Source organism: Cherax quadricarinatus, unplaced genomic scaffold, assembly GCF_038502225.1.
Source record: "Cherax quadricarinatus isolate ZL_2023a unplaced genomic scaffold, ASM3850222v1 Contig3913, whole genome shotgun sequence".
Taxonomy (NCBI): Eukaryota; Metazoa; Arthropoda; class Malacostraca; order Decapoda; family Parastacidae; genus Cherax; species Cherax quadricarinatus.
This window is the reverse complement of record NW_027198939.1, coordinates 238-13303: the sequence shown is the minus strand read 5'-3', so window position 1 is coordinate 13303 and position 13066 is coordinate 238. Positions and strand designations below refer to the sequence as shown.

The 13066-nt window shown below is 44.0% G+C and overlaps 1 protein-coding gene across 1 annotated transcript; it reads left to right on the top strand.

Moving 5' to 3' along the window:
* Positions 1 to 240: 240 nt before the first annotated feature.
* alphaSnap (Alpha-soluble NSF attachment protein) lies at positions 241 to 11983 on the top strand. The gene is made up of 2 exons (XM_070081738.1): positions 241 to 464; positions 11831 to 11983. The coding sequence occupies exons 1-2, from the start codon at positions 293 to 295 to the stop codon at positions 11956 to 11958; spliced, it is 300 nt and encodes a 99-aa protein (XP_069937839.1). The 5' UTR covers positions 241 to 292; the 3' UTR covers positions 11959 to 11983.
* The last annotated feature ends 1083 nt before the right edge of the window (positions 11984 to 13066 follow it).

Below are 13066 nucleotides of genomic sequence, written 5' to 3'. Positions count from 1 at the left end.
TCAGCACGTCATAAAATCATAAGTTTTCCTTTTATTTTTGTAGTTCTGTTTACAAAATAGGTTCTTTCAATCTAAGCAAAAATAACTAAAAATTTTGCCACACATGCCCACACAAACTTTAATTTCCAGGTATGCCATAGTTTTAGGGATGGAATACTAAGCCAGCATACCTATTATCTTTTACACTGTTTAGGCATATGGAGCCACTTTTCTTGTGGTTTACTCATAAAATTTATTGATTTTTCTTTTTATTGTGTGTTTTTTTAGGGGACCTTCAAAAGTTGATGAAGCCATGGATCTTTACCAACAAGCTGCAAACAAGTTTAAGATGGCTAAGAAGTGGAACTCTGCAGGTCATGCTTTCACTGAGCTTGCGTCACTGCATGCAAAGGCTGGATCACGTCTTGATGCAGCTACAAACTATGTAGAGGCAGGAAATTGTTACAAGAAGACAGATCCTAATGGTTAGTACAGTACTGTTTATAAAAAAATGACAAAGGATTAGAAATGATAATTATCATTTCTAATCTTTTGTCATTTTTTTTTACTTCAATAAACTTCTTTAAAATGAGAAGACAGTTACAATCCTTCATAACTCTGATAAGTTCACTGCTTATTAACCCTTTCACTGCCAGAACCACCAAAATTAAAATTGCTCTTGGTGTCCACATTAAAGAAAAAAAAAAACATATCAAATGAAAGAGTACATTTTTCTGGTGGTAATGAAACAAAATTTTCCCATCAGTACTTACTGAAATATGAATGCATGAAGTTGAAGGTTGATGAGTCGCAGACAGCAACAGTTTTCTATTTTTTATTCTGGGGTTTTCTAATTTTCTAAGAAAACTGGATAAGTATCTTCACCAGGTGCCAGATCAACCAGGCTGTGATGGATACGTGGGGCAGCAGGCCTCCAGCAGCAACAGCCTGGTTGACCTGGCTAGTACTAGATGAGCCTGGCTGGGCTCCTGGAGTAGTAAGACTTGAAACTCATCAAAGGTATCTCTTCTGAGCCCATTTATTCTTGCCTGTAACAGGAAGTGTTGTTTGGAAGCGATCACCAAACTTCAAACGAGAGGGTATTTGGTGATCAGTTCGGCAGTGCATGTGCACGTCACGTGCCATGACCTGGTATTTGTGTATCATTTGCCTGATGGCAGACAAACAGTTTGGTACATATTGTATGCATTGATTGTTACAATGTCCACAAAATAGAAGTTTCATGTAACTCTTGCAGATACAATCAGCAAATCCAATCTGCATGTCACAATTGTCCATTAAATACATATTGGTGGTTTAATTGATGACAACAGCTGGTTTTAGGATGAGTTCACTGGTGTGCGTATTCACTCTCCTTGTGTCTTTCATTTTGTGGTGAATCAGTGTCAACAGTGTAACATCATGATTGTCATTCCACCAAAATGCCATGTCATTGGCATGAAATGCCTGTACCAATGCCTGCATTGATCCTAGTCACATGTTTACATGTTCCATGCACTGTACCACATACATCAGTCATGTTCATGTACAGGAAATCACTGAGTAAGGGGCTTGTGAATAGGTTATGTGTATAATCCTCTTCAAGGGGGGCTCCTTGGCGTGGTGAAGAGGCTCTTGGTCTGAGGAATTAGACCTGTCGGTCTCCTTCCTCAGACCGAACCTAATTACCCACCAATCCCCCATTCCCTATCCCATCCGCCCCATCCTCCCCTTTTTCCTTTCCTCCTCCTCCTCCCCACCCCTCCCTTTTGCCCTTCCTTTTTGGCCTTTGTTCCCCCCCCCCCACAGGCACGCTAGTTCCTAGGTAGGGGAAAGGGTACCGGGGTCCATCCCATTCTGTTGAGGTTCTTGGCGGTGGCGTAGTTTGCCGTGGAATCTGGATTGCCTGGGGATGTCCCGATCCCTCTCCGGTATCCCAGAGGGTGGCTTTGGGTGTCTCTCTGGCGACGGGTGTATTTCTGGAAGCCACCTTTCGGATTCCGGGGGTGGTGGCTGAAGGAGGTATGCTTTGTGGCGGATTTCCGGCTGCCCTCTCTTTTGTCCACCGAGGTAGCTCGGCAGATGTGAGGTTGCTATCCTGGATTGCCGGTTTACTGGCATGATGGGTAGGGTATGGCACGGGTTCCATGCTGCATCTGCGCTACTTGCGGTGCTGAGGTCCTCTTGGGCGCGGAGGGAGATTTCTGGCCCTTTCATTCCTCCTAGGAACTATCCCTCCCTGGTCCCCCCTTTTTTTTATTCTTTTTTTATTTTTATTTTCTTTCTTTTTTTTTCTTAAAAACAAAAAGAAAGAAGTAACCTAACCATGGCAGCCCTAGTCCATGAACCTGCTACCCCCGGGCCCCTTCTTGATACCGCACCCCGTTCTGACCCCGCCTCGTCTTTGGACCACTCTTCGGACACTCCTCATGCCTCTGTACCTCTTGCCGGTGCCGTTTCCTTACCCGCTTCAGGTACTGAGGCCTCGACTGACTCCTTCGATTTATCTGACCTTTGCTCTCCTCTGACTATGCTTCCGGCCTCTCCCTCTACGGTGTGGCAATTTTCGAATCGCCGACCCGTTCCACGTTGGACCAACTCTGGTCCCACGCCTAAATGCCAACGACAATTACCTGCTGATGATACTTCTCCACCTTCTCGTTCTTCTCAGAAAAGATTGACACGTCCTTTACTACATTTCCACGCTCAGTTTCAGACTGCACATTGGACTAAATTCTTCACTTTACGATCGACTTCCTCTACTGCCTATCTTTCTGACCACAGTATTGGCAAGGCACTCCTACGCCATGTTGGTAAAGATATTTCTTTTCATGCTCTTAAGAGCGGTACGCGCATCATCACCATGCAGAATGCTACCCAGGTTCATGAGCTTTCTCGTCTTTCCCATATCGATACTGTTCCTGTCACTATTGAAAAACATCATTCCCTCAATTCTTGTAGTGGTACCGTCATTCTGCCCCATACCATAGTTCAACAAAATTTCCCAAGATCTCCCAATCCTCAAGGTAGACACTTACGTTCTTCCTGCCCGTGGGCGGAGACGATACCCTAGCAATGTGGCTCGTTTAACTTTTGACAGCCGTGAACTCGCATCCTCAGTTTATGTAGCAGGACATCGGTTACAAGTTTGAAAGGTGATCCCTACACCGCAACAGTGTAGAAATTGCTGGCGATTTGGCCATCCAGCGAAATATTGGAGATCTATCGCCGAATGCCCAGTCTGTGGTGCCGATGACCATTCTAATACGTCTTGCAATCGACCTCCCTCTTGCCTTAATTGTCATGAGGCTCACCCTTCGTACTCTCGCCATTGTCAAGTCTACTTAAACGAGCGGGAAATCCGTTACCTCAGAGAGGCAGAAGGTCTCCCTTATGCCATGGCAGTTTCTCATCTCCGCCTCCAAGGGAGACTACCTCGTGTTTCTTATTCCCGTGTTTCAAAACGTCCCCCTACTTCTGGTATCCCATCTTCTGCACCCACCTCTGTGGTTACCTCTCCCATAGTCACTCCTGTATCTAATTCTTTTGCTGTCCTCGGCTCAGATTTCCCTACTTCAACGCCTCAGTCTGATCTCGCTTCTTCGTGTTCTCTCTCACAAGCCTCAGTAGCGACGAGATCTCATATGACACCTCCTCCCAATCGTCCCTCTACTTCTCAAAAGTCAAAAAAAGGTCCGTTAACACCTCCTACCCATCTTCCACCTCCTCATTTTACCTTCCCTGTCTCTGTACCTGGTTCTCCCCCTCTCACTGGCTCTGTTACAAGTGTAGAGGTTCACCCTCCTCCTCGTACTGTACCTTCCTCCCCTGTTCCCTCTCAAGTTTCTTCCTCTTCTGCCACCTCCCAGGTTTCTGCCTCTTCTGTCCCCTTCCACGCTTTTCCAGTTCCCTCCACCCTTTCGCCCCCCCCCTTCCTTGGTACAGTCCAATACAGTTCCAATCTTTACTCATCCTCCCCCTACCATTTCCAATATTGTCTCCCATACGACGTCTCTGAATTCCGAAACACTTGAAGCAATCTCTGAATATATTGCAGAGACCAAACCATCAATGGACACTGATCCACCCTCCGCTCCTGCTCTCTCCTCTGCTCCATCTGCGCAACTCCTTTCTTCACAGCGCACCATTCCTTCGCTGCTTGAACGTTTTCCACTGCCTCCGCATGTGGACTTTTCTAACCCCTCTAGTCCGTAGGAACCCTTACCTGCGGATTTCAGGTATCTTTATCACTGCCAATCATGGCCTATTTACAGTGGAATATACACGGCCTCAGGGGTAATCGGGGTGAGCTTCAGATGTTACTCTCCCAGTTTTCCCCTGTTGGTGTTTGCTTACAGGAACCAAAATTACACTCTGCTGTTATCTCTCCCATCTCAGGCTATAATTTATTGTATTCTTCAGATCCTTTTCCTGATGGGACCTTTAATGAAAGTGCCCTTCTTCTACGCACTGATATTCCGTACCATCAGCTATTTGTTCGTACTTCGCTGCATTACACAGCAGCCCGTATCCACTTGCATAGGTGGTATACGCTCTGTTCTTTATATCTCTCTCCTTCTCGGGCATTATCTATTCCGGATATTGCCTTTCTTGTTTCGTCATTACCGCCACCGATTCTGTTACTTGGTGATTTTAATGCCCACTATTTCTTCTGGGGGGGGTCTCGCTGTGATTCCCGTGGCATTCAGTTAGGGTTTTCTTGCCACCCATCCCCTCCATGTTTTAAATACAGGTACTCACACCCATTTTGATCCTCGGACTCACACACTCTCTTGCATCGATCTCTGTCTGCTCTTCCTCCACCGCATTAGACTTCACTTGGTCTGTTCTCCCGGACTTACATGACAGCGATCATTTCCCAATCATTCTTACTTCCCCTTCATATTCACCACCTCTTCGCATCCCACGCTGGCAATTTGATCAGGCAAATTGGAACCTTTACTCACACCTAACTATTTTTAGAGAGGTTCCTTCTTCGTCCTCCATCGATGAGCTTTTACACCTCTTCTCATCCTCTGCTTTAACCGCAGCTTCTCATTCTATACCCCAAACTTCGGGCAGGCATTCTCAGAAACGCGTGCCTTGGTGGTTTCCTGCTTGTGCTCGTGCAGTACGTTTGAAACGCGCTGCATGGGGCAGGTACCAGTACAATAGAACCACAGAGAGACTTCTTGATTTTAAGCAGAAGCGTGCGATCGCTCGCCGTGTCATCTGTGATGCTAAACGCACTTGCTGGCGAGATTGTCTCCACCATCACCTCTGCTTCCTCTATGAGTGCAGTCTGGAAAAAAGTACGAAAACTGAGTGGTAAATATTCTCCTGACCCGGCTCCTGTTCTGCGGGTTGCCGGTGTTGATATAGCAAACCCACTAGATGTTGCCAATGAAATTGGCAATCATCTTGTCTGTATTTCTCAGGGACTCCATCTATGCCCCTCATTTCTTTCCTCAAAGTCTGTCAGAGAGTTAGCACCCTTGGACTTTTCTTCTCTCAGAGAAGAACAGTATAATGTGCCTTTTACACTTCAAGAACTGGAGGCAACACTCTCAGCTTGCCGATCATCGGCAGCTGGGCCCGACGACATTCATATTCGTATGCTACAACATTTACATCAGTCAGCCCTTGCAGTCCTATTACGCCTTTACAATCTTATTTGGTCACAAGGAGTTTTTCCACAGCTGTGGAAATCCGCCATTGTTCTCCCTTTCCGCAAACCAGGCACTACGGGACATGAAACCTCCCACTATCGTCCCATTGCTCTTACCAGTGCAGTTTGCAAAGTGTTGGAACGCCTAGTAAATAGACGTTTAGTGTGGTATTTAGAGACACACAACAGTCTCTCCACTCATCAATATGGCTTTCGTAAGGGACGTTCTACCATAGACCCCTTACTATGCTTGGATATGTATGTTCGTAATGCCTTAGCGAATAACCACTCAGTTATTGCCATATTTTTTGACCTTGAGAAGGCATATGACACAACTTGGAGGTATAATATTTTAGCCCAAGCCCACTCCTTAGGCCTTCGAGGCAATCTACCATCCTTCCTTAAGAACTTTTTAACTGACAGGCATTTCCGTGTTCGGGTTAATAATGTGCTTTCCCCGGACTTTATCCAAGCTGAAGGAGTCCCCCAGGGATGTGTTCTGAGCACAACACTTTTTCTCCTTGCTATTAATGATTTGGCCTCTAGTCTTCCATCAGATATTTGGTCATCACTCTGTTGATGACTTCGCTATTGCCTGTGCAGGCGCTGACTGTCACCTCATTACAGTTTCTCTCCAGCATGCAGTCGACCATGTTTCCAATTGGGCCACCACACTTGGGTTTAAATTTTCCAGCACTAAAACCCACCAAATTACTTTCACTAGACGCTCTGTCATCTCCGATCATCCTTTGTACCTCTATGGCTCCCGTATCCCTTAATGTGATACAGTCAAGTTTCTGGGCCTCCTCTTTGATCGTAGGTTATCCTGGAAACCTCACATTACCTCTCTGAAGGTAACTTGTCACAGCCGGCTGAACCTTCTTAAAACCCTTGCTCATCTTTCATGGGGAGCTGATCGTCGAACCCTCCTTCACCTACATTCCATCCTTATTTTATCGAAACTTGATTATGGTGAAAAGATCGATTCAGCGGCATCTCCTGCTACTCCCTCTAGCCTTAACCCCATTCATCACCAAGGATTACGTTTATGCCTTGGTGCTTTTCGCTCTTCCCCTGTCGAGAGCCTCTATGCAGAAGCGAACGTTCCATCCTTATCCGATCACCGTGATGCCCATTGCCTTCGCTACTATGTACGCTCTCATGATCTCCACAATCCTTCCATTTATAGAATGGTCACTGATATTAGTAGACATTCTTTATTTGTTCGCCGCCCCTGTTTACTCCGTCCCTTCTCTCTTCGCCTTCATTCGCTCTTGTCTTCTCTTCAATTACCACCTTTCTATGTTCATGTAGCATCTCACTTTTCCCTACCCCCCTGGGAAGTTCCAGCTGTTCGAGTCTGTTCTTTCTCTCTCTCTTGCTCGAAAGCCCAACTGTCTACGGTCGCTTCCCGCTCTCTTTTTCTTGACCACTTTCACTCTCATTCTCATGCCATTGCTGTGTACACAGATGGCTCTAAGTCTTCTGACGGCGTAGGATTCGCAGCAGTGTTTCCGGACAGCGTCATACGAGGGCATTTACTATCTTTGGCTAGTATTTTTACTGCTGAATTGTATGCCATCCTTGCAGCACTTATCCGTATTGCATCTATGCCTGTGTCATCATTTGTGGTTGTCTCAGACTCCCTTAGTGCTTTACAGGCTATACAGAAATTTGATACACCTCACCCCTTAGTCCTCCGTATCCAACTTTGGCTACGCCGCATCTTTACCCAGCATAAAGATATTGTTGTTTGTTGGGTCCCTGGTCATGTTGACGTACAGGGCAATGAACAGGCAGACACTGCTGCGCGGTCAGCAGTACATGACCTACCAGTTTCATATAGAGGTATTCCATTTACGGACTATTTTGCTGCAATATCTTCCCACCTTCACACCCGTTGGCAACACCGTTGGTCTACTATGCTCGGCAACAAACTTCAATCTATTAAACCAAGTATAGGTTACTGGCCGTCTTCTTATCACCAGTGTCGAGGTTGGGAGATTACTCTCTCCCGTCTTCGCATTGGCCATACTCGTCTTACTCATGGATATCTCATGGAGAGGCGCCCTGCTCCTCTCTGTGAGAATTGCCAAGCTCCATTATCATTCAGCCACATTCTGTTGGACTGCCCACTTTATCAACGAGCACGCAGAATTTACCTCCGTTGTCGTCTTCGCTCCGCTGCTCTCTATTTACCTTCCCTTCTCGCTGATGGATCCACCTTTCATCTGGACTCTCTCATTGACTTTTTGACAACAACTGACTTACTTCACAAATTCTGATATCTTCAGCCCTTTCTACTTCAATCTCTTGCTACCCTCTACCCCAGTACTATCCCCTGCCCCGCTGTTTTCTGTAACCTACTGATCATCCCTCCTCCCTTCTGCCATCCAATACCCTCACTTCCTTCCCTACCCTGCAGCGCTGTATAGCCCTTGTGGCTTAGCGCTTCTTTTTGATTATAATAATAATATGTGTATAATAATAAGTTTACTGAGTATATCGGGAAAAGTATACGGTAGGGTTATAATTGAAAGAATTAGAGGTAAGACAGAATGTAGGATTGCGGATGAGCAGGGAGGCTTCAGAGTGGGTAGGGGATGTGTAGATCAAGTGTTTACATTGAAGCATATATTTGAACAGTATTTAGATAAAGGTAGAGAAGTTTTTATTGCATTTATGGATTTAGAAAAGGCATATGATAGAGTGGATAGGGAAGCAATGTGGCAGATGTTGCAAGTATATGGAATAGGTGGTAAGTTACTAAATGCTGTAAAGAGCTTTTATGAGGATAGTGAGGCTCAGGTTAGGGTGTGTAGAAGAGAGGGAGAATACTTCCCGGTAAAAGTAGGTCTTAGACAGGGATGTGTAATGTCACCATGGTTGTTTAATATATTTACAGATGGGGTTGTAAAAGAAGTAAATGCTAGGATGTTCGGGAGAGGGGTTGGATTAAATTATGGGGAATCAAATTCAAAATGGGAATTGACAGTTACTTTTTGCTGATGATACTGTGCTTATGGGAGATTCTAAAGAAAAATTGCAAAGGTTAGTGGATGAGTTTGAGAATGTGTGCAAAGGTAGAAAGTTGAAAGTGAACATAGAAAAGAGTAAGGTGATGAGGGTATCAAATGATTTAGATAAAGAAAAATTGGATATCAAATTGGGGAGGAGGAGTATGGAAGAAGTGAATGTTTTCAGATACTTGGGAGTTGACGTGTCGGCGGATGGATTTATGAAGGATGAGGTTAATCATAGAATTGATGAGGGAAAAAAGGTGAGTGGTGCGTTGAGGTATATGTGGAGTCAAAAAACGTTATCTATGGAGACAAAGAAGGGAATGTATGAAAGTATAGTAGTACCAACACTCTTATATGGATGTGAAGCTTGGGTGGTAAATGCAGCAGCGAGGAGACGGTTGGAGGCAGTGGAGATGTCCTGTCTAAGGGCAATGTGTGGTGTAAATATTATGCAGAAAATTCGGAGTGTGGAAATTAGGAGAAGGTGTGGAGTTAATAAAAGCATTAGTCAGAGGGCAGAAGAGGGTTTGTTGAGGTGGTTTGGTCATTTAGAGAGAATGGATCAAAGTAGAATGACATGGAAAGCATATAAATCTATAGGGGAAGGAAAGAGGGGTAGGGGTCGTCCTCGAAAGGGTTGGAAAGAGGGGGTAAAGGAGGTTTTGTGGGCGAGGGGCTTGGACTTCCAGCAAGCGTGCATGAGCATGTTAGATAGGAGTGAATGGAGACGAATGATACTTGGGACCTGACGATCTGTTGGAGTGTGAGCAGGGTAATATTTAGTGAAGGGATTCAGGGAAACCGGTTATTTTCATATAGTCGGACTTGAGTCCTGGAAATGGGAAGTACAATGCCTGCACTTTAAAGGAGGGGTTTGGGATATTGGCAGTTTGGAGGGATATGTTGTGTATCTTTATACGTATATGCTTCTAAACTGTTGTATTCTGAGCACCTCTGCAAAAGCAGTGATAATGTGTGAGTGTGGTGAAAGTGTTGAATGATGATGAAAGTATTTTCTTTTTGGGGATTTTTTCTTTTTTGGGTCACCCTGCCTCGGTGGGAGACGGCCGACTTGTTGAAAAAAAAAAAAAAATGTGTATAATATGTGCCCCTTACTAAGATATGGTTCCATTATTATGATAACCACCTGAGATTCCCAATAACTTCCTGGTATCTTTTAATGTTTTGCTTCCTGTGTACACAATCATATCCAATACGAGACTGGTCTCACTATCTCACAACACTAACAGCTTGATACCAGAGCATTTCATCTTGCTTGATATATATGTGTACTCCTTGAACAACAGTCTGCCTTTGAATAAGAATCATAACTCATCAGTGACAAGGTTCTTGAGGGGATAAAAAATCCTTGATCTTGTATAACATGTTGTTCCTGTTAGGCCTCCCTCATCTTGACTGAGAAGTGTAGCATAGGTAGCAGCAGGATAAATCTGTTTACTGGGATGAGATCACTGAAGGCTGGGATATAAATTAGGCAGTCAATTGACCAGTATGATCGACTACTGTGTCTATACACATGGCATAAGCATTATCGTGGATAAGAAGAGACACGTCTCAACAACAGTTGGGTCCTTCCACAAGTATAGTTGTGATTGTGGTGAAATCAGCATATGTCATTGTATACTGGAAGTACCTGTTGGTTTCCCTCACTATAATGGGAGGCAAGGGTTCATCAAAATATGCATAGTTCAAAGAACTGAAGTTCACTGGTGTCATTCCCAAGAGTACAGTTGGGCAGGATTCTGTTGTGCTTATCAAATTGATGGGAATTGGGCACAAAATTTGTGCTTTCCTGTCAATTCCAGATGAGTTCTGGTGGTGGGTGCTGGATATTAGTGGCTAGTTGTGGTTGTGGTGGCTGTGTGGGGGTAGTGGTGGCGGCCATGGGTCTTTGGGGGTGTTGAGTATAGACTGGGATGAGATCACTGAAGGCTGGGATATAAATTAGGCAGTCAATTGACCAGTATGATCGACTACTGTGTCTATACACATGGCATAAGCATTATCGTGGATAAGAAGAGACACGTCTCAACAACAGTTGGGTCCTTCCACAAGTATAGTTGTGATTGTGGTGAAATCAGCATATGTCATTGTATACTGGAAGTACCTGTTGGTTTCCCTCACTATAATGGGAGGCAAGGGTTCATCAAAATATGCATAGTTCAAAGAACTGAAGTTCACTGGTGTCATTCCCAAGAGTACAGTTGGGCAGGATTCTGTTGTGCTTATCAAATTGATGGGAATTGGGCACAAAATTTGTGCTTTCCTGTCAATTCCAGATGAGTTCTGGTGGTGGGTGCTGGATATTAGTGGCTAGTTGTGGTTGTGGTGGCTGTGTGGGGGTAGTGGTGGCGGCCATGGGTCTTTGGGGGTGTTGAGTATAGACCATGCCTCTCAGTCTGGGCTGGTGCTGGTGCCCTGCACCTTGTTGTGCCACCACGTACTACTGCATGTGATAGCACCATTGCCTGCAGCCTGTTAACCATCCCAGTAGATGTCCCTTCGTCGTTACTGTTACTGGTGTTCTGTCCAGGGATGTACTACCAGACTGCTGTATAAATTGATGCATCATAGGTGAATAATCATCACTAGAGTGGTCATCAATTGCTAGAAAATCAGAGTTTGTCACTATCATCATCATTACTTACATCTGAACCCAGGCCATAGGAGAATATGAAGTTTCACTTGTGGCATGGTTGAGGCAAACATGTTCCAGAAGTGGATGGCTGTGGGTCATTGGGGTTTTCACCAATATTTCCAGCATCCTCAGCGTCACTTTCAGTCACTATATTTGTTAGAGCTGGTCATTGGGGAATAAAACTGTCATTTCACCTGAGAGTGAGGCCTTTGCATCTGCACATCTTCATATACTGTATATAAACTTAATTTAATTTTTGTTTTATGCATTAACATCCTTAAAATTATTGTATTAAGAACCATTCAGGAGCATGAAGACAGGTGGATAAGCAGATGTATGCACCTGTACATTGGATAATTGAAACTTGCAAACTAATAGGGAAGACTGCACATTATTCCTTAATCAGAGCTTTTAATTACCTTGTAGATCCAGGTGCTTTGTAAATTTTACATCCTTCATTTCCATCACTATTCTTAATTCATTATTTGATTTTTTCTTCAGAATCTGTCAACAGTTTGTTGAAGGCAATTGAAATTTACACAGACATGGGGAAATTTACAATGGCTGCCAAGCACCATCAGTCTATTGCAGAGATTTATGAAACTGAAGTAAGTTTTGAGTGTCAGTAATACGGTACCTGTTTGTAACTATAGACGCTTGTGATTTCCCTTCATCAGCAACTGATTCATTGTATAATTTTTTTAAATTTCCTGTAGGTGTGGCCAATGCAATCTTTTTGTCAATCCATTATAAAAAAATACTTGTAGTAGTGAGTGATTTTGAAATGGCAGATCCTTATTTAGTGTTTTCCATTTTAAAGCCATGATATAATTTGACCCATATTTTTTTAAAAAAAAAAAAAAAAAAAAAAAAAAAGTGCATCTTTGTGTCTTTATATCTGTCTGTCTGTCTGTCTTTGTCTGTCTGTCTTTCTACAAATCGGCCGTTTCCTACCAAGAAAGTGACCCAAAAATAAAGAAAGAAAAAAAAAGAAAAAGAAAAAACTTTCATCATTCAACACTTTCACCATCACTCATACATAATCACTGTCTTTGCAGAGGTGCTCAGATACAACAGTTTAGAAGTCCCTCCAAACTGCCAGTAACCCAGACCCCTCCTTTAAAGTGCAGGCATTGTACTTCCCATTTCCAGGACTCAAGTCTGGCTAACCAGTTTCCCTGAATCCCTTCACAAAATATTACCCTGCTCACACTCCAACAGCTCGTCAAGTCCCAAAAACCATTCGTCTCCACTCCTATCTAACACGCTCATGCATGCTTGCTGGAAGTCCAAGCCCCTCACCCACGAAACCTCCTTTACCCCCTCCCTCCAAACTTTTTGAGGACAACACCTACCCCGCCTTCCTTCGCCTACAGAATTATACGCTCTCAAAGTCATTCTACTTTGTTCCATTCTCTAAATGACCAAACCACCTCAATAATCCCTCTTCACCCTTCTGACTAATACTTTTAGTAACTCCACACCACCACCTAATTTCCACACTCCAAATTCTCTGCATAACATTTACACCACACATTGCCCTTAGACAGGACATCTCCACTGCCTCCAGCTGCCTCCTTGCTGCAGCATTTACAACCCAAGCTTCATACCCATGTAAGAGTGTTGATACCACTGTACTTTTGTACATTCCCTTCTTTGCCTCCATGGATAATGTTTTTTGTCTCCACAGATACTTCAACATACCACTTACCTTTTTTCCTTATCAATTCTATGGTT

Excerpts from the sequence above, each read along its gene's own strand:
- alphaSnap (XM_070081738.1), top strand. The coding sequence starts at position 293 with ATGGATCTTTACCAACAAGCTGCAAACAAGTTTAAGATGGCTAAGAAG. Across the intron at positions 465-11,830 it reads CAAGAAGACAGATCCTAATG|AATCTGTCAACAGTTTGTTG; the intron begins GTTAGTACAGTA and ends TTTTTTCTTCAG.